Source organism: Cebidichthys violaceus, unplaced genomic scaffold (genome assembly GCF_023349555.1).
Source record: "Cebidichthys violaceus isolate CVI_PGR_0920_01 unplaced genomic scaffold, fCebVio1.0.p SCAF_70, whole genome shotgun sequence".
Classification (NCBI taxonomy): Eukaryota; Metazoa; Chordata; class Actinopteri; order Perciformes; family Stichaeidae; genus Cebidichthys; species Cebidichthys violaceus.
The window spans coordinates 654,029-667,420 of record NW_027176928.1 but is presented as its reverse complement, the minus strand read 5'-3'; the positions used below and the strand labels follow the sequence as shown (position 1 = coordinate 667,420).

Below are 13,392 nucleotides of genomic sequence, written 5' to 3'. Positions count from 1 at the left end.
TCCCCCCCCCCCCCTCTGGCTCCAGCTACAGATTTAGCGTAGAGATTGTGAAAGTGGTGTCATTCTTCTCCATTCTTTTTAAAAAACCTCAAACGCAGCCGGGTGACAATGTATGTATTCATGAATGGCATGATATATATATATATATATATATATATATATATATATATATATATATATATATATATATATATATATATATATACATATATACTACTGACATTCTTTTGACGTCCCACCAGACATAAATTCCAAGCTAGCAGCTACGTTAGCAGGTGTGTGAGTATGGACTATTTTATGGAGATAAAACTCTACTTCTGCTTCACATGGCTGAGTCACAGAATCACAATGAAGACCGTCCTCCTGAGTGTTATTGCATTAATATATACATTATATAAGAATTATAAAAAAAGACTATCAGGAACAGCTCGTTACAGGTTTGACAACGTGGGTACAAAACTTTAGCTTGTCTGTTTTAACTTGTGTTTTTACTGGATTGTTGGATCACTGTATGGATAGAAGTCGTCCGCAGGCAGCATTTATCTTCAATAAATAGATTCAGCGAAGTGTGTGTGCAGGTGTGTGTGTGTCATGTAGAGACATTCATCAGCAGGTTTCTTAAAGGTGCAGTCCGTCATTCTTTAGTGAAACCCTCTGGTTCTCGTGTGCTCTCCAGAGTCGGATGAGATCCAGAACAGAGTCTGTGTGTCTTAGGTTAGCGATATCGGACAAAGCTGTCTTGATTCACATGTTTACACATATTTAAGAGCTCCACAATAAAGGAAAATATAGAAATTAAGCTATTCCATACATTTATTTTAAGTGTTTGACAGTGTGCAGGAGCAGATTTCTGTCTAAAACGTGATAGTACGCGATGAAAAATCTAATTTATTTTTTCTTAAAAGTAAACCTTTCAAAAACAGCGTTGTGGTCCTTTTTCAAGGGTTGGTTTCAGTGATGAACAGGGATTATCTGTGGCACGTCCTCATAAGTATATGTATGTGGGAACAGCAGGCACATCTATCAGTTGATTGGACTTGTATGTGTGTGTGTGTGTGTGTGTGTGTGTGTATATTTACCGCCTATAGTAACAACATGTAATATTTATAGTGAGTGGCACAGCGTTCCTGTTGTTTCGGCAGTGTGAATAAAGTGTTCATGCATCTGTCCATTTGTCTACGTGTCTTCATGCAGGGTTCTTCTTTGCATCGTGTATGTGTGTGTGTGTGTGTGTGTGTGTGTGTGTGTTTATGTGCTACACTGCTTCCGTGTTTCCCAGTCAGTGGTTGGTTGAACCTCCAGCAGCCTGGGTACAGTTCAGGATTCCGAACCCAGGCAGCGTGACGCGTCCGTGGGTGTAGATGTCGCGGTCGGGCCCCTGGTTCATCCGTTTGACCAGGTTCTTCTCGTACAGCAGCGGGTGGTAGGCGCCGAGCGTGCAGGCGGCGTCGTAGAAGCGCTGGTAGTAATGGCAAAGCTCCGTCTTCCTGCGGGACGGCAGGAACTCGTAGACGTGCACCACCTCGCACAGCGACATCATCAGGACGGTTCCTGAGCGGGAGAGGAGGTTTATAATGTTAATACAAATCGTCCTTGAACATGTTATTTTTTACAGTCCTCTACTGGTTGGTTGAACCTCTAGCAGCCCTGGGTGCAGTTCAGGTTTCCAAACCCAGGCAGTAGAAGACTTTTTACAGTCCTCTACTGCGTTATTTACCGTCCTTTAATGCGTCTCTTTACTGTCCTTTAATGCCTTTTTTACAGTCCTCTACTGTATTTCTTTGCTGTCCTTTAATTTAATGCATCTCTTTACTGTCCTTTAATTTAATACATCTCTTTACCGTCCTTTAATTTGTCTCTTTACCGTCCTTTAATGCGTCTCTATACCGTCCTTTAATGCGTTCCTTTACTGTCCTTTAATGCCTTTTTTTACAGTCCTCTACTGTATTTCTTTACTGTCCTATAATGCATTTCTTTACTGTCCCTTAATGCCTTTTTTTTACAGTCCTCTACTGTATTTTTTTTACTGTCCTTTAATGCGTCTCTATACCATTCTTTAATTCGTCTCTTTACTGTCCTGCCTTTTTTTTTTTACAGTCCTCTACTGTATTTCATTACTGTCTTTTTTTGCATATCTTTTACTGTCCTCTCCTGTGTTTCAATGACCGTGTTGACGTTGTACATACCCAGCAGGCCGGAGGAGGGCGGGTTCTTCTGGATGGGCTCAGCCATGTTGTCCTGTATTCGTTGCCAGACCTGCCACTCAAAGCGGGGGTGCAGGATGTAGAAGGGCTGCATAGGATGAAGCCTCCTGTACCTCTGGTACTGGGTGAAGATGGGGTAGTCTGTCCTGTTGTACCACTGCAGGGAAGGGGGCACATACTGCTAAATTAGTCTAAAAAGGTTGTTCAGTAACAGCGATAAAAGGTACGACCCTTCTAGCTCGTGTGTAAACGTCACCTGAGTGAGGTCAGCGGAGAAGGGGGCGGGGTCCCAGGCCACCAGCGCACCTGAGCTGTACAGAGAGCTGGACAGGAAACGGTGGTCATCAGACGCCATCACCTGTAAGACGAGCAAACAAAATGCATTTCATCCATATCTGTAGCACAACACTTGACTCGTATCTCTTTACATAAATAAAGCTGAATAAATCCTCTTTTAAGTGTTTATTAAGAAGCCTCAAGAAAACAAATCATGACAAGAAATAACAGCAGAATTTTCCTATAAATTATTATTTATAACTAATTGCTATGACTTGTAGAGAGATCTGTTATGTAAGCTTCCACTGTAAGAAGCTTCTGAAGTTTTAAACCCCGGAACTGTTGCTTAGAAAATATGTAAATATTATTTACAAAATTTTTGTTTGCTTGTGATAGTTGAGAGTGAAGAGAAAACATGACGAGAGAATTCACAATTTTCTGACATATTATAGATATGAAACAATTCAATGCATGGGAGTAGAACAATGTAAAACATATAATATTATAATTATTATCACATGTGCGAAGCTAACCTCCCTCCAAAATATGACATTCATGCAAAACTTTGAAAAACAAACCAGGATCTCCTAAAACTAAGGGATAGAAATCCTCATTTAGTTTTATTGTTCCCCATGTTTTGGTGGTAAGCAAAGTCCGAGCGCTGTGCTGTGAGATACAAACACATCTTTGTGTTCACCTGTGAGTTGATGAGGCGGATCGTGGTTTTAGAACCCACATCCTTCTCGTAGCCGGTGGTCGGCGCGGCGTTGAAGCGCAGCACTGCATCGTGAGAGTCTGTAATTTAATAATTTAATTTAATTACTGATGCAATGATATGCACTTGAGGACAGTAAAAAAACATAGTAGAAGACAGTAAAGAAATACAGTAAAGAAACGCATCAGACGTCAGTAAAAAAACATATTAAAGAACAGTAAGAAACGCAAGAGGACAGTAAAGAAATACAGTAGAGGACTGTAAAAAAGGCATGAAAGGACGGTAAAGAAACATTAGAAGACAGTAAAGAAATACAGTAAAGAAACGCATCAGACGTCAGAAAAAAAACATATTAAAGAACAGTAAGAAACAAATTAAAGGACAGTAAGAAACGCAAGAGGACAATAAAGAAATACAGTAGAGGACTGTCAAAAATTAGACGGTAAAGAAACACGTTAGAAGACGTTAAAGAAATACAGTACATGACAGTAAAGAAAGGCATTAGATGTCAGTAAAAAAAACATATTAAAGAACAAATTAAAGGGCAGTAAGAAATACATTAAAGGATAGTAAGAAACGCAAGAGAGGACAGTAAAGAAATACAGTAGAGGACTGTAAAAAAATAAATTCTTAAAAGTAGTCATGAAGAACATGACGATTACAAAAAACAGCATCCCACCTATCTCTTTGCCGAGTCCGGAGTAGCGGAGCGACCCCGCCGACGACACCACGGCGCAGCTCCTGTACGGCCCAAGGTCAGAGGTCAGCGGCTTCGTCGGCAGCTGTGTGGCCCAGGACAGCGAGGAGAAGGGCTGGAGGTCCGGGGTCAACGTAGCGACCTCGATGTTGTCCTTCAGCTGACAGAGGAGCTTCGGGCCGCTCAGCTTGGGTCTGCTGGACACACCGCCGGGACCGGAGAACTCCACCCCGTACTTGTTCTTCGACTGACGGGAACAACCAGAGACGCAGAAGACGATCAGGGACAAAAATAAAAGTATAAGACAGTATAGTTGTAATATTTAGAATTCAGTCTCACCTGATAGTTCTGCACCACCTTCCTCAGTCTGCTTCCCAGCATGCTGCTGGACATCTCGTCGTCCCACACCTCTCCCAAGAGCCCGTGAGGCCCGAAGAACTCGGCCTCCCCGACTCTGCCGCTCATCTCGCCCCTCCGCCGGCCTCCGAACAGGGTCTCTAACGCGCGGGTGAAGGGGCGCGGCAGCAGCCGGGCGAAGAACCCCGGGTGGTCCCGCTCTCTGGGCTTCCTCTTTGTCGTTGAGTCCCCGGCTTCGTGGGTGTGGTTGGGAGAGGAGAGGACGGGGATCGGACGGCGGGGGTCACCTGGGACGACCCCCGGGAGCTTCTGGGGGTCAAGGTACATCGGCTTGGCTCCGCCTCTCAGCACCTGGGTGAGTCAAGAGGGGGGCGACAAGGTAAACACCCAGACCCTGTATTCATCGAGCGCCTCAGAGAAGGAAATCGAAAAATTAAGTGTTGCATTTGTTAGTTTTACTCATTTAGCAGCTGGCTAGTTCACTAGCTAGCTTGCTAATTCCACCATGCTTTAATGCTACACTTTCAGAGTATAAGAACCACTGCATGAACTACTGGGCTTGACCTACGTTACTTCACCATGTAGGCGGACTGTTAACTGTTTAAATTAGCGTTTATGATAGCTGTTAGCATTTCAAACAGCTTATTGCTAATAGCTATCATGCTGACTAGCCGGGTAATTGCAATAGCCGGGTTTCAACCAGTAGAGGTCAGTAGAAATCAAATACTTTGCACTAAAATGCCAAGATGAGGACCTGAATCCATCGAAAACACTTCTAAATACACGTTGGCTTTCAGCTGAAATAAGTGATTTTAAAACATCTTTCAACCTACAGCGGTCTGAAACGTCATCATCTTAATATGTTGAGTCGTCTCTCTGTCAGTAATATGTCTTGTGTCCTACTCTTGCTTTAACTGTCAGTGTGATTCCTGCAGTGATTCTGGGATGGCGGACGACAGACCTTGACGACGGAGTGCGTGCGAGGCTGAGCCCGGGTCCGCGCCCGGACCCCGAAGATGGCGTCGGTGACGGGCACGCTGTTCTCGGCGCAGATGGCGTAGAGCAGAGCCATGGAGATGCAGAAGAAGGCCATGCAGAGGACGCCGCGGCGAGCCCGACGCCTCAGGCGCCACAGCAGGCTGACTCGGTCCATCGCCGCCCCGGGGATCTGCAGAGGACATTCACACGTCAGTCTGCGGTAAGTCTTTCCAAACCTCTGAAAGACATCCAACACGTAAAGTCAGCTCGGCAACAGTTCACAACAACTCATTTGAGAAAGAAAAGCTGTCAGATACAAAAAGAAAAGAAAAGACTCCTTTTAATATAATATAATATGAGCTACTTCCTTCAAACAGAAGATGAGTCTTTGCCTTTAAATACTGAAAGAGAGAGAAACAACAAAGAAGAACAAGGACATTGAGCCATCACTGCCTCGGGGGATGGGTGAAATCAGGGGGAAAGAGGAGGAGGAGGAGGAAGAGGAGGAGGAAGATGTCTTGATTCATTAAAGGAGGGACCAGAGAGGCCTGAGGAGGATGAGGGTAGTAATGGGAGTCCATTACTGGAGTCCTTTTTATCCCGCAGCCGTCACATTTAATGGAAGTAAATGAGTCCGGTGAAGTGTGTGTGTGGCTTCAGCACATCTGGTGAAATGATAATTAATGACCACTTAATAATAATAATATTAATAATGTGAAGGAGGAAATCAGTCGGGTCACGGTCACAAGATAGTTAAAATCAAGAGGGTTCATCCTCTGGAGAGCAGGAATGAGATCATGACAACATGTTAATCAGATTTTGTTTATATCTCTTGTGTAGACGTGGACATTTTGTCCTGATTAAATGCCGTATTCACTCCTAGATGACGGTATTTTAAGTGTTGATGGAGCTGCTACAGAGTTAGCTTAGCCTAGCATCGACTGATCCAGACTCCATTCAGAAAACAAGCATTTTAAAAGTTGTTTGTTTGTCGTCTTGCTGAGAGAACTAACAAAGCATGAATTCAGACTTTTTACAAATCAGCATCATTATGTAGTTATTTCAGCATCTTTTTTTATCTGTTTATTGCGATTAAATCACAGCTAAAAGTGTTTATTTTGGGTTCATACCGCTGTGGTAAACCAGCCGACGTGTGTCTTGTTAGATGCAGTGAATACTCCTCCAGATGATGTCATGAACTCAGAAACAACCGCGTTTAGTTTCCTGGACATCAACACGTACAAAGCAGCATTAGTGGATATTTCAGACGTGATTACATCACGTTGAAATCATAGAACACCTTATGACTGCAGAACCTGATGAGTGAGAGCGATGACTAAGCCGAGATAAATCCCCGCAGGGAGGAAGGTGTTCCAACACGACTCAGCGTTTACGGCTGCAGGTCGAAGATAAAGTAGTTCTTTATTTTACATCAAATAGTTCTGATGTTATTTATGACAAACGGCTGTTTGTGGCTTCCTAAATCTGTTGATTTGTTTGTTGTCTCTTACTTTTTTCTTACTGACCCGTCATAAAAATGGATGAATCTGAACCAGGATTTGATTAAATGTATATATATATATATATATATATATATATATATATGTGTGTGTGTGATTTCCCTGCTGCTACACAACGTGGCCAAATGGACCAGAAAGAAGACAAGAAATCAATTCCATCGCATACGTCGGACCCCATTTGGCTGCAAACGAGAGCAGAGAACTTATAAAATCAATATGTTCCCCGCGGTGTTATCGCTACACATCCAGCAGCTGGTTTGATCAACGAGCTCCACTCTGCTGCTGCTGCATGGAGAACGTGAATCTGAACACTTCACATATGAACAAACCAAAGTTCTCTTTGGAGGACAAACTGTCACCGTTTCTCATCGATATCACTTGATTTAAACTGGATCTTTAATCAATTAATCCGATGATTAATCTAGGTCTGCAATTAACGATTATTTCCACTATCGATTGTTTGTTCTATAAAAAGTCTGAAAATAGTGAAAGTCGTTCACCAGCAGCCCCAAACCTCAGAGATATTCTGTCTATCGTCACATAAAATAAAACTAAAGTAACAGCAGTGGTTTTTAGACGCTCATACATCTAAAAACGTTCTCAACCTTTCAGCAACAAGGAGCGGAGTCACACAGCTCGTCAATGTCACGCTTCATCGAGGCAGCCAATCAAATCGAACTACTTTACCCCTGACTTCCTGTTTTGATGCTGGTCCATGTGGATTTATTCCCTCAGTAAACATTGTAAACATGAGTTTTATGGTCTCAATCTCTAGTTTCAAGTCTTCTTCAATACAGCATGATGTTCATTTAATACATTATGCTCCATTTAGAGTCAAACAGACCATAAAGCAGGGGATGGTTTAGGGGCGGGGCTACACGGTGATTGACAGGTCTCTACCAGAGACGTATATACGGCGTCTCTACGTCACTCCTCATTGTAAATATAGTGACTTCATTCACCGGTTAAAGAACTGATTGCGACGGTTCTGCAGGTATTTTGTCATAAAACAAAGAATTTGACAATTTAAAATAGTCAGAGGTTCACCAAAGTCACAACAGTCCATCCCATAGTCCCACTGACGTTCACCGCTGACATGGATAAGAATGACTTTAACTATCATTATTCAACTCAATCATCAAAGATAAGTATTTTTCTGTTGAACAATTGTTTGATCAGAGTTAACTGCTTCAGCTTTAGAGTCATCTTTTGTCTAAACAATGGAACAAATAATGAAAATAGTGAGCGCCGTAACTCACCGAATTAAAGTCTTCAAACAAAAAGTCACGGACAGAAGAGAGAAAAGCTTCATTAAAGAAGCTGAAACATAGAAATAAGATCCAAACTGAGAGACGGAAACCCTTCTAATGATTGACCTCAGGAGAGAATCAAGAGGCTTTTGGAGGAAACATCTGCTTCCACTTTGACTTAAAGGACCCGTCTGCGTCCGGTGACTGTCTTTGTGTTCTCTCTGTGTTTTATCTGTTTCTAGACATGTTGGTGCCTCTGTTCGTTCATTATCAGTCCTACGTTCTCTCTCTTTCAGCTCTGTTTTTGGTCATCAAGGCATCAACCAATCAGGTTGTGAGGAGCGAACGTGTTCCAAATGTACACGGTGGTTATGCTGCGTGATGTGCTGTAATTTTTGCCCTTTTTTTTGCTAATTATTTAATGAATATTCTTTTTATTGTTATATAAATAATCTTTAATATTAGGCTCATTATTATGTATATTGTTGCTTTTTGAATGACAAAGATGACGGTTTAAAAACTAAATATATATATATATATATATATTTTTTTTTTTTTTTTGTTAAATGCTGAGAACAGAAGGACAATGAGGCGCAGCGTTTATTTATTTATTATATTACCGCCGGTCATTGTTTGTTAGTGTCTCGTCTGCACTGGTAGCCTACATGTAACGTGACGGTCGGCCTTTGTGGTGTTTATCCCGCCCCTTCCTCCATTGTGATTGGACGGCAGGATGAAAAAGGTGACGTTTTACCCCAAAGTTGAAGACTTTTTTTTTTTTAACACTTGACGACCTGTCAAGGCGGTCGGTTTGTCAATAGAATGGTGTTAATACAGTGGTTGCGTTAGGCTGTTCTCGTTGTCCCTCCCTTTCATTTTTTTTTTAACTGTAATAGTTAAGAAATTCCGTCAAATGACTGAAAATATGCGGTAAACGCGACCTCTGTCTTTTTATATTGCGACATATTGATGCATTTAAAAGCTCCGTAAAGCCGAGATTCAGATGCAGATTTGGCTGATCGCTCTCTACCAGAGAGACACGACACATTACTGTTATTAGAGAAATATATATATATACTCTGTATATTAGAGCAGTTGAGTGTGGCTCACACAGCTGTGGACGGATGTTACGCCTGAATGAAGGAAATCTTAACGGCTGCAGAGCTACAGGCAGATGGTGTTGTCACCGGATATATCTGCTTAAAGATGTCACCCTAAAGCCCCAGCCTTCTCTCTCACTCTCACACACACACACACACACACACACACACACACACACACACACACACACACACACACACGCACACGCACAAACACACGCGCGCGCAACCACACACACACACACACACACACGCACACACACATTGCCAGAGGTGTGCGTGTGAATTATGCATGGGTTTATGAAGCTATAAACTACCCAAGATTAAAAGGTATGAGTGTGTTGCTGCGGTGTGTGTGTGTGTGTGTGTGTGTGTGTGTGTGTGTGTGTCTGTCTTAATCTGGCCTGGCGGTGTGAGAGGGAGTTAGGTAGGTGTGTGTGTGTTTGTGTGTGTGTGTGTGTGTGTGTCAGCAACAGCAAAGCTCTGGAATCAAACCACGGAGCCGGTTGATTGGTCGGCTGCTGTTGGCTGCAGCGTGACATTCATGTTTTCGGCCAATGGGAGAGCAGAATGCAGCTGAACGTCTCGTTCTCTTCTTTAATGGTAGAATATATTTATATATATATATATATTTATATAAATTATGACAGAAAAAAACAAATAAACTGAGAATCCATTCGTTGTGATCTAACACGTACAAACAACTATTACTACATCTCAGAGGTACATATACTACTTTATACTGTACTACATCTCAGAGGTAAATATTGTACTTTATACTGTACTACATCTCAGAGGTACATATAGTTCTTTATACTGTACTACATCTCAGAGGTACATATAGTTCTTTATACTGTACTACATCTCAGAGGTAAATATTGTACTTTGTACTGTACTACTACTGAAGGATGAAGTGTTCCTTTGTGTTGAATGTTGGTGATAAACTGAAGGATGAAGTGTTCCTTTGTGTTGAATGTTGGTGATAAACTGAAGGATGAAGTGTTCCTTTATGTGTTGAATGTTGGTGATAAACTGAAGGATGAAGTGTTCCTTTATGTGTTGAATGTTGGTGATAAACTGAAGGATGAAGTGTTCCTTTGTGTTGAATGTTGGTGATAAACTGAAGGATGAAGTGTTCCTTTATGTGTTGAATGTTGGTGATAAACTGAAGGATGAAGTGTTCCTTTGTGTTGAATGTTGGTGATAAACTGAAGGATGAAGTGTTCCTTTGTGTTGAATGTTGGTGATAAACTGAAGGATGAAGTGTTCCTTTATGTGTTGAATGTTAGTGATAAACTGAAGGATGAAGTGTTCCTTTATGTGTTGAATGTTGGTGATAAACTGAAGGATGAAGTGTTCCTTTGTGTTGAATGTTGGTGATAAACTGAAGGATGAAGTGTTCCTTTATGTGTTGAATGTTGGTGATAAACTGAAGGATGAAGTGTTCCTTTGTGTTGAATGTTGGTGATAAACTGAAGGATGAAGTGTTCCTTTGTGTTGAATGTTTGTGATAAACTGAAGGATGAAGTGTTCCTTTATGTGTTGAATGTTGGTGATAAACTGAAGGATGAAGTGTTCCTTTGTGTTGAATGTTGGTGATAAACTGAAGGATGAAGTGTTCCTTTGTGTTGAATGTTGGTGATAAACTGAAGGATGAAGTGTTCCTTTGTGTTGAATGTTGGTGATAAACTGAAGGATGAAGTGTTCCTTTGTGTTGAATGTTGGTGATAAACTGAAGGATGAAGTGTTCCTTTATGTGTTGAATGTTAGTGATAAACTGAAGGATGAAGTGTTCCTTTATGTGTTGAATGTTGGTGATAAACTGAAGGATGAAGTGTTCCTTTGTGTTGAATGTTGGTGATAAACTGAAGGATGAAGTGTTCCTTTATGTGTTGAATGTTGGTGATAAACTGAAGGATGAAGTGTTCCTTTGTGTTGAATGTTGGTGATAAACTGAAGGATGAAGTGTTCCTTTGTGTTGAATGTTTGTGATAAACTGAAGGATGAAGTGTTCCTTTATGTGTTGAATGTTGGTGATAAACTGAAGGATGAAGTGTTCCTTTGTGTTGAATGTTGGTGATAAACTGAAGGATGAAGTGTTCCTTTGTGTTGAATGTTGGTGATAAACTGAAGGATGAAGTGTTCCTTTGTGTTGAATGTTGGTGATAAACTGAAGGATGAAGTGTTCCTTTGTGTTGAATGTTTGTGATAAACTGAAGGATGAAGTGTTCCTTTGTGTTGAATGTTGGTGATAAACTGAAGGATGAAGTGTTCCTTTATGTGTTGAATGTTGGTGATAAACTGAAGGATGAAGTGTTCCTTTATGTGTTGAATGTTGGTGATAAACTGAAGGATGAAGTGTTCCTTTGTGTTGAATGTTGGTGATAAACTGAAGGATGAAGTGTTCCTTTGTGTTGAATGTTGGTGATAAACTGAAGGGTGAAGTGTTCCTTTATGTGTTGAATGTTGGTGATAAACTGAAGGATGAAGTGTTCCTTTATGTGTTGAATGTTGGTGATAAACTGAAGGATGAAGTGTTCCTTTGTGTGTTGAATGTTGGTGATAAACTGAAGGGTGAAGTGTTCCTTTATGTGTTGAATGTTGGTGATAAACTGAAGGATGAAGTGTTCCTTTATGTGTTGAATGTTGGTGATAAACTGAAGGATGAAGTGTTCCTTTATGTGTTGAATGTTGGTGATAAACTGAAGGATGAAGTGTTCCTTTGTGTGTTGAATGTTGGTGATAAACTGAAGGGTGAAGTGTTCCTTTATGTGTTGAATGTTGGTGATAAACTGAAGGGTGAAGTGTTCCTTTGTGTTGAATGTTGGTGATAAACTGAAGGGTGAAGTGTTCCTTTATGTGTTGAATGTTGGTGATAAACTGAAGGATGAAGTGTTCCTTTATGTGTTGAATGTTGGTGATAAACTGAAGGATGAAGTGTTCCTTTATGTGTTGAATGTTGGTGATAAACTGAAGGATGAAGTGGTGATGTTACCTTGTAGCCCATGTTGCGTGTGCGGTACCACACGCTGTGTTGTTGCTTAGAAACGGTCTGCTGCCTTCAGGTTCCCCTCATCGCCTCTGAAAATATATGTGAACATATAAACAGTCAGCTTTCTGCATGACTCAACATATTTCACTTCTCCTCTTAAACATTTGCATGAAAGCTACTGATCACATTTCTTAAGACTTAAAAAATGCTCTTAAATTTAAAACAGAAGCTCCCAAAAAAACAGAATTGGTCACGATTAATATGTATTTAAAAAAAATGGCTTTTACTTCTTCTGTTTTTGCAACCCTCCAGCGATCTCTCTAGTACTGTGCAACATTTTTAAAAAGTAAAAATTTGAGGTACTTCTACATTACTTGAGTATCTTCTATTCATGCTATTTTGTTAGCATGATTAATTTTTAAGATTGTAGTTAATTTAAAATGTAAGCGTTCTCTTGAATCAAATTTAGTGGGCGGTATCGGTACAGTGTGCAGCTCTTTTAGCCCAAAAATAAATCATGTTTAGATTCTTACTTTAAAAACAAAACCTTCTGATTCGTAACTTATCATGTTAGCTGCAACACAAAGTCAGATTTTAACATTTACTGTGTACTTTAATAAATGTGTAGTTTTCCTTAAGTCACCCTTCACATACATCCTAACTTATCCTAACGGGTGAATCAGAGTTTATGCTTGTTGATGTTTTTAATATTGTTAAATTAACCGTTAGAATTAATCGTGAGACACAACGTTAAAACACATTTATGTCTCTAACATCTGCTGTTATTTTAACGCTTGTTTCATCACCGTTGACCTTCAGCTTCTCAGACTTTCACCAGAAATCAGACACATGATGTACAGCTTTCTGTCGTCCTGCTTTATCTCAGGACATGATGGTTTTATCTTCTGTGGACCATCATTGCAACAAATCCTTTGTGTGTTTTTCTCAAAGAAATTGTCCAGCGGACAAGTTATCATCTATCCTACGTGCAGTAAACACATCTTAACTGTAATAAACCTCCTTTATTCTGCTTATTTCTACACTTTTTCTTTAATTTATCATTATTTTATTGTGTTGTGTATTGAATAATACAATAAAAATGTAATAAGAAAATGGGGTAGAAAGAAAGGAAAATAACTACATATATATATATAAATATATATATTTTATGAATCTATTTTTAGAATAAGCTCCATATTAAAGGCAGACCATCCCCACAGATCATTACGATACACTGAGCTCGATCGACTGATAGATTAATTGATAAATACAGAGACGTGTTCATGCGTCTCCATCTTATCTG

At 40.5% G+C, this 13,392-nt stretch overlaps 1 protein-coding gene across 3 annotated transcripts in view; it reads right to left on the bottom strand.

Annotated features, from left to right (window-relative positions):
* Positions 1 to 795: 795 nt before the first annotated feature.
* st6gal1 (ST6 beta-galactosamide alpha-2,6-sialyltranferase 1) overlaps positions 796 to 13,392 on the bottom strand; it is a 12,837-nt gene continuing 240 nt past the window's right edge. Inside the window, exons 2-9 of one of the 3 annotated variants that reach the window (XM_068736618.1) lie at positions 12,093 to 12,178; positions 5,211 to 5,465; positions 4,232 to 4,600; positions 3,875 to 4,139; positions 3,178 to 3,275; positions 2,461 to 2,562; positions 2,187 to 2,361; positions 796 to 1,551 (exon numbers count right to left, since the gene is read on the bottom strand). In XM_068736618.1, coding sequence (XP_068592719.1) covers positions 1,280 to 1,551; positions 2,187 to 2,361; positions 2,461 to 2,562; positions 3,178 to 3,275; positions 3,875 to 4,139; positions 4,232 to 4,600; positions 5,211 to 5,465; positions 12,093 to 12,104 — 1,548 coding nt within the window. In that variant the 5' untranslated portion in view covers positions 12,105 to 12,178 and the 3' untranslated portion in view covers positions 796 to 1,279. Of the gene's footprint in view, positions 1,552 to 2,186; positions 2,362 to 2,460; positions 2,563 to 3,177; positions 3,276 to 3,874; positions 4,140 to 4,231; positions 4,601 to 5,210; positions 5,466 to 8,006; positions 8,107 to 12,092; positions 12,179 to 13,392 lie in introns of those variants that run through there. The other 2 variants (XM_068736619.1, XM_068736620.1) reach the window with 2 other exon arrangements.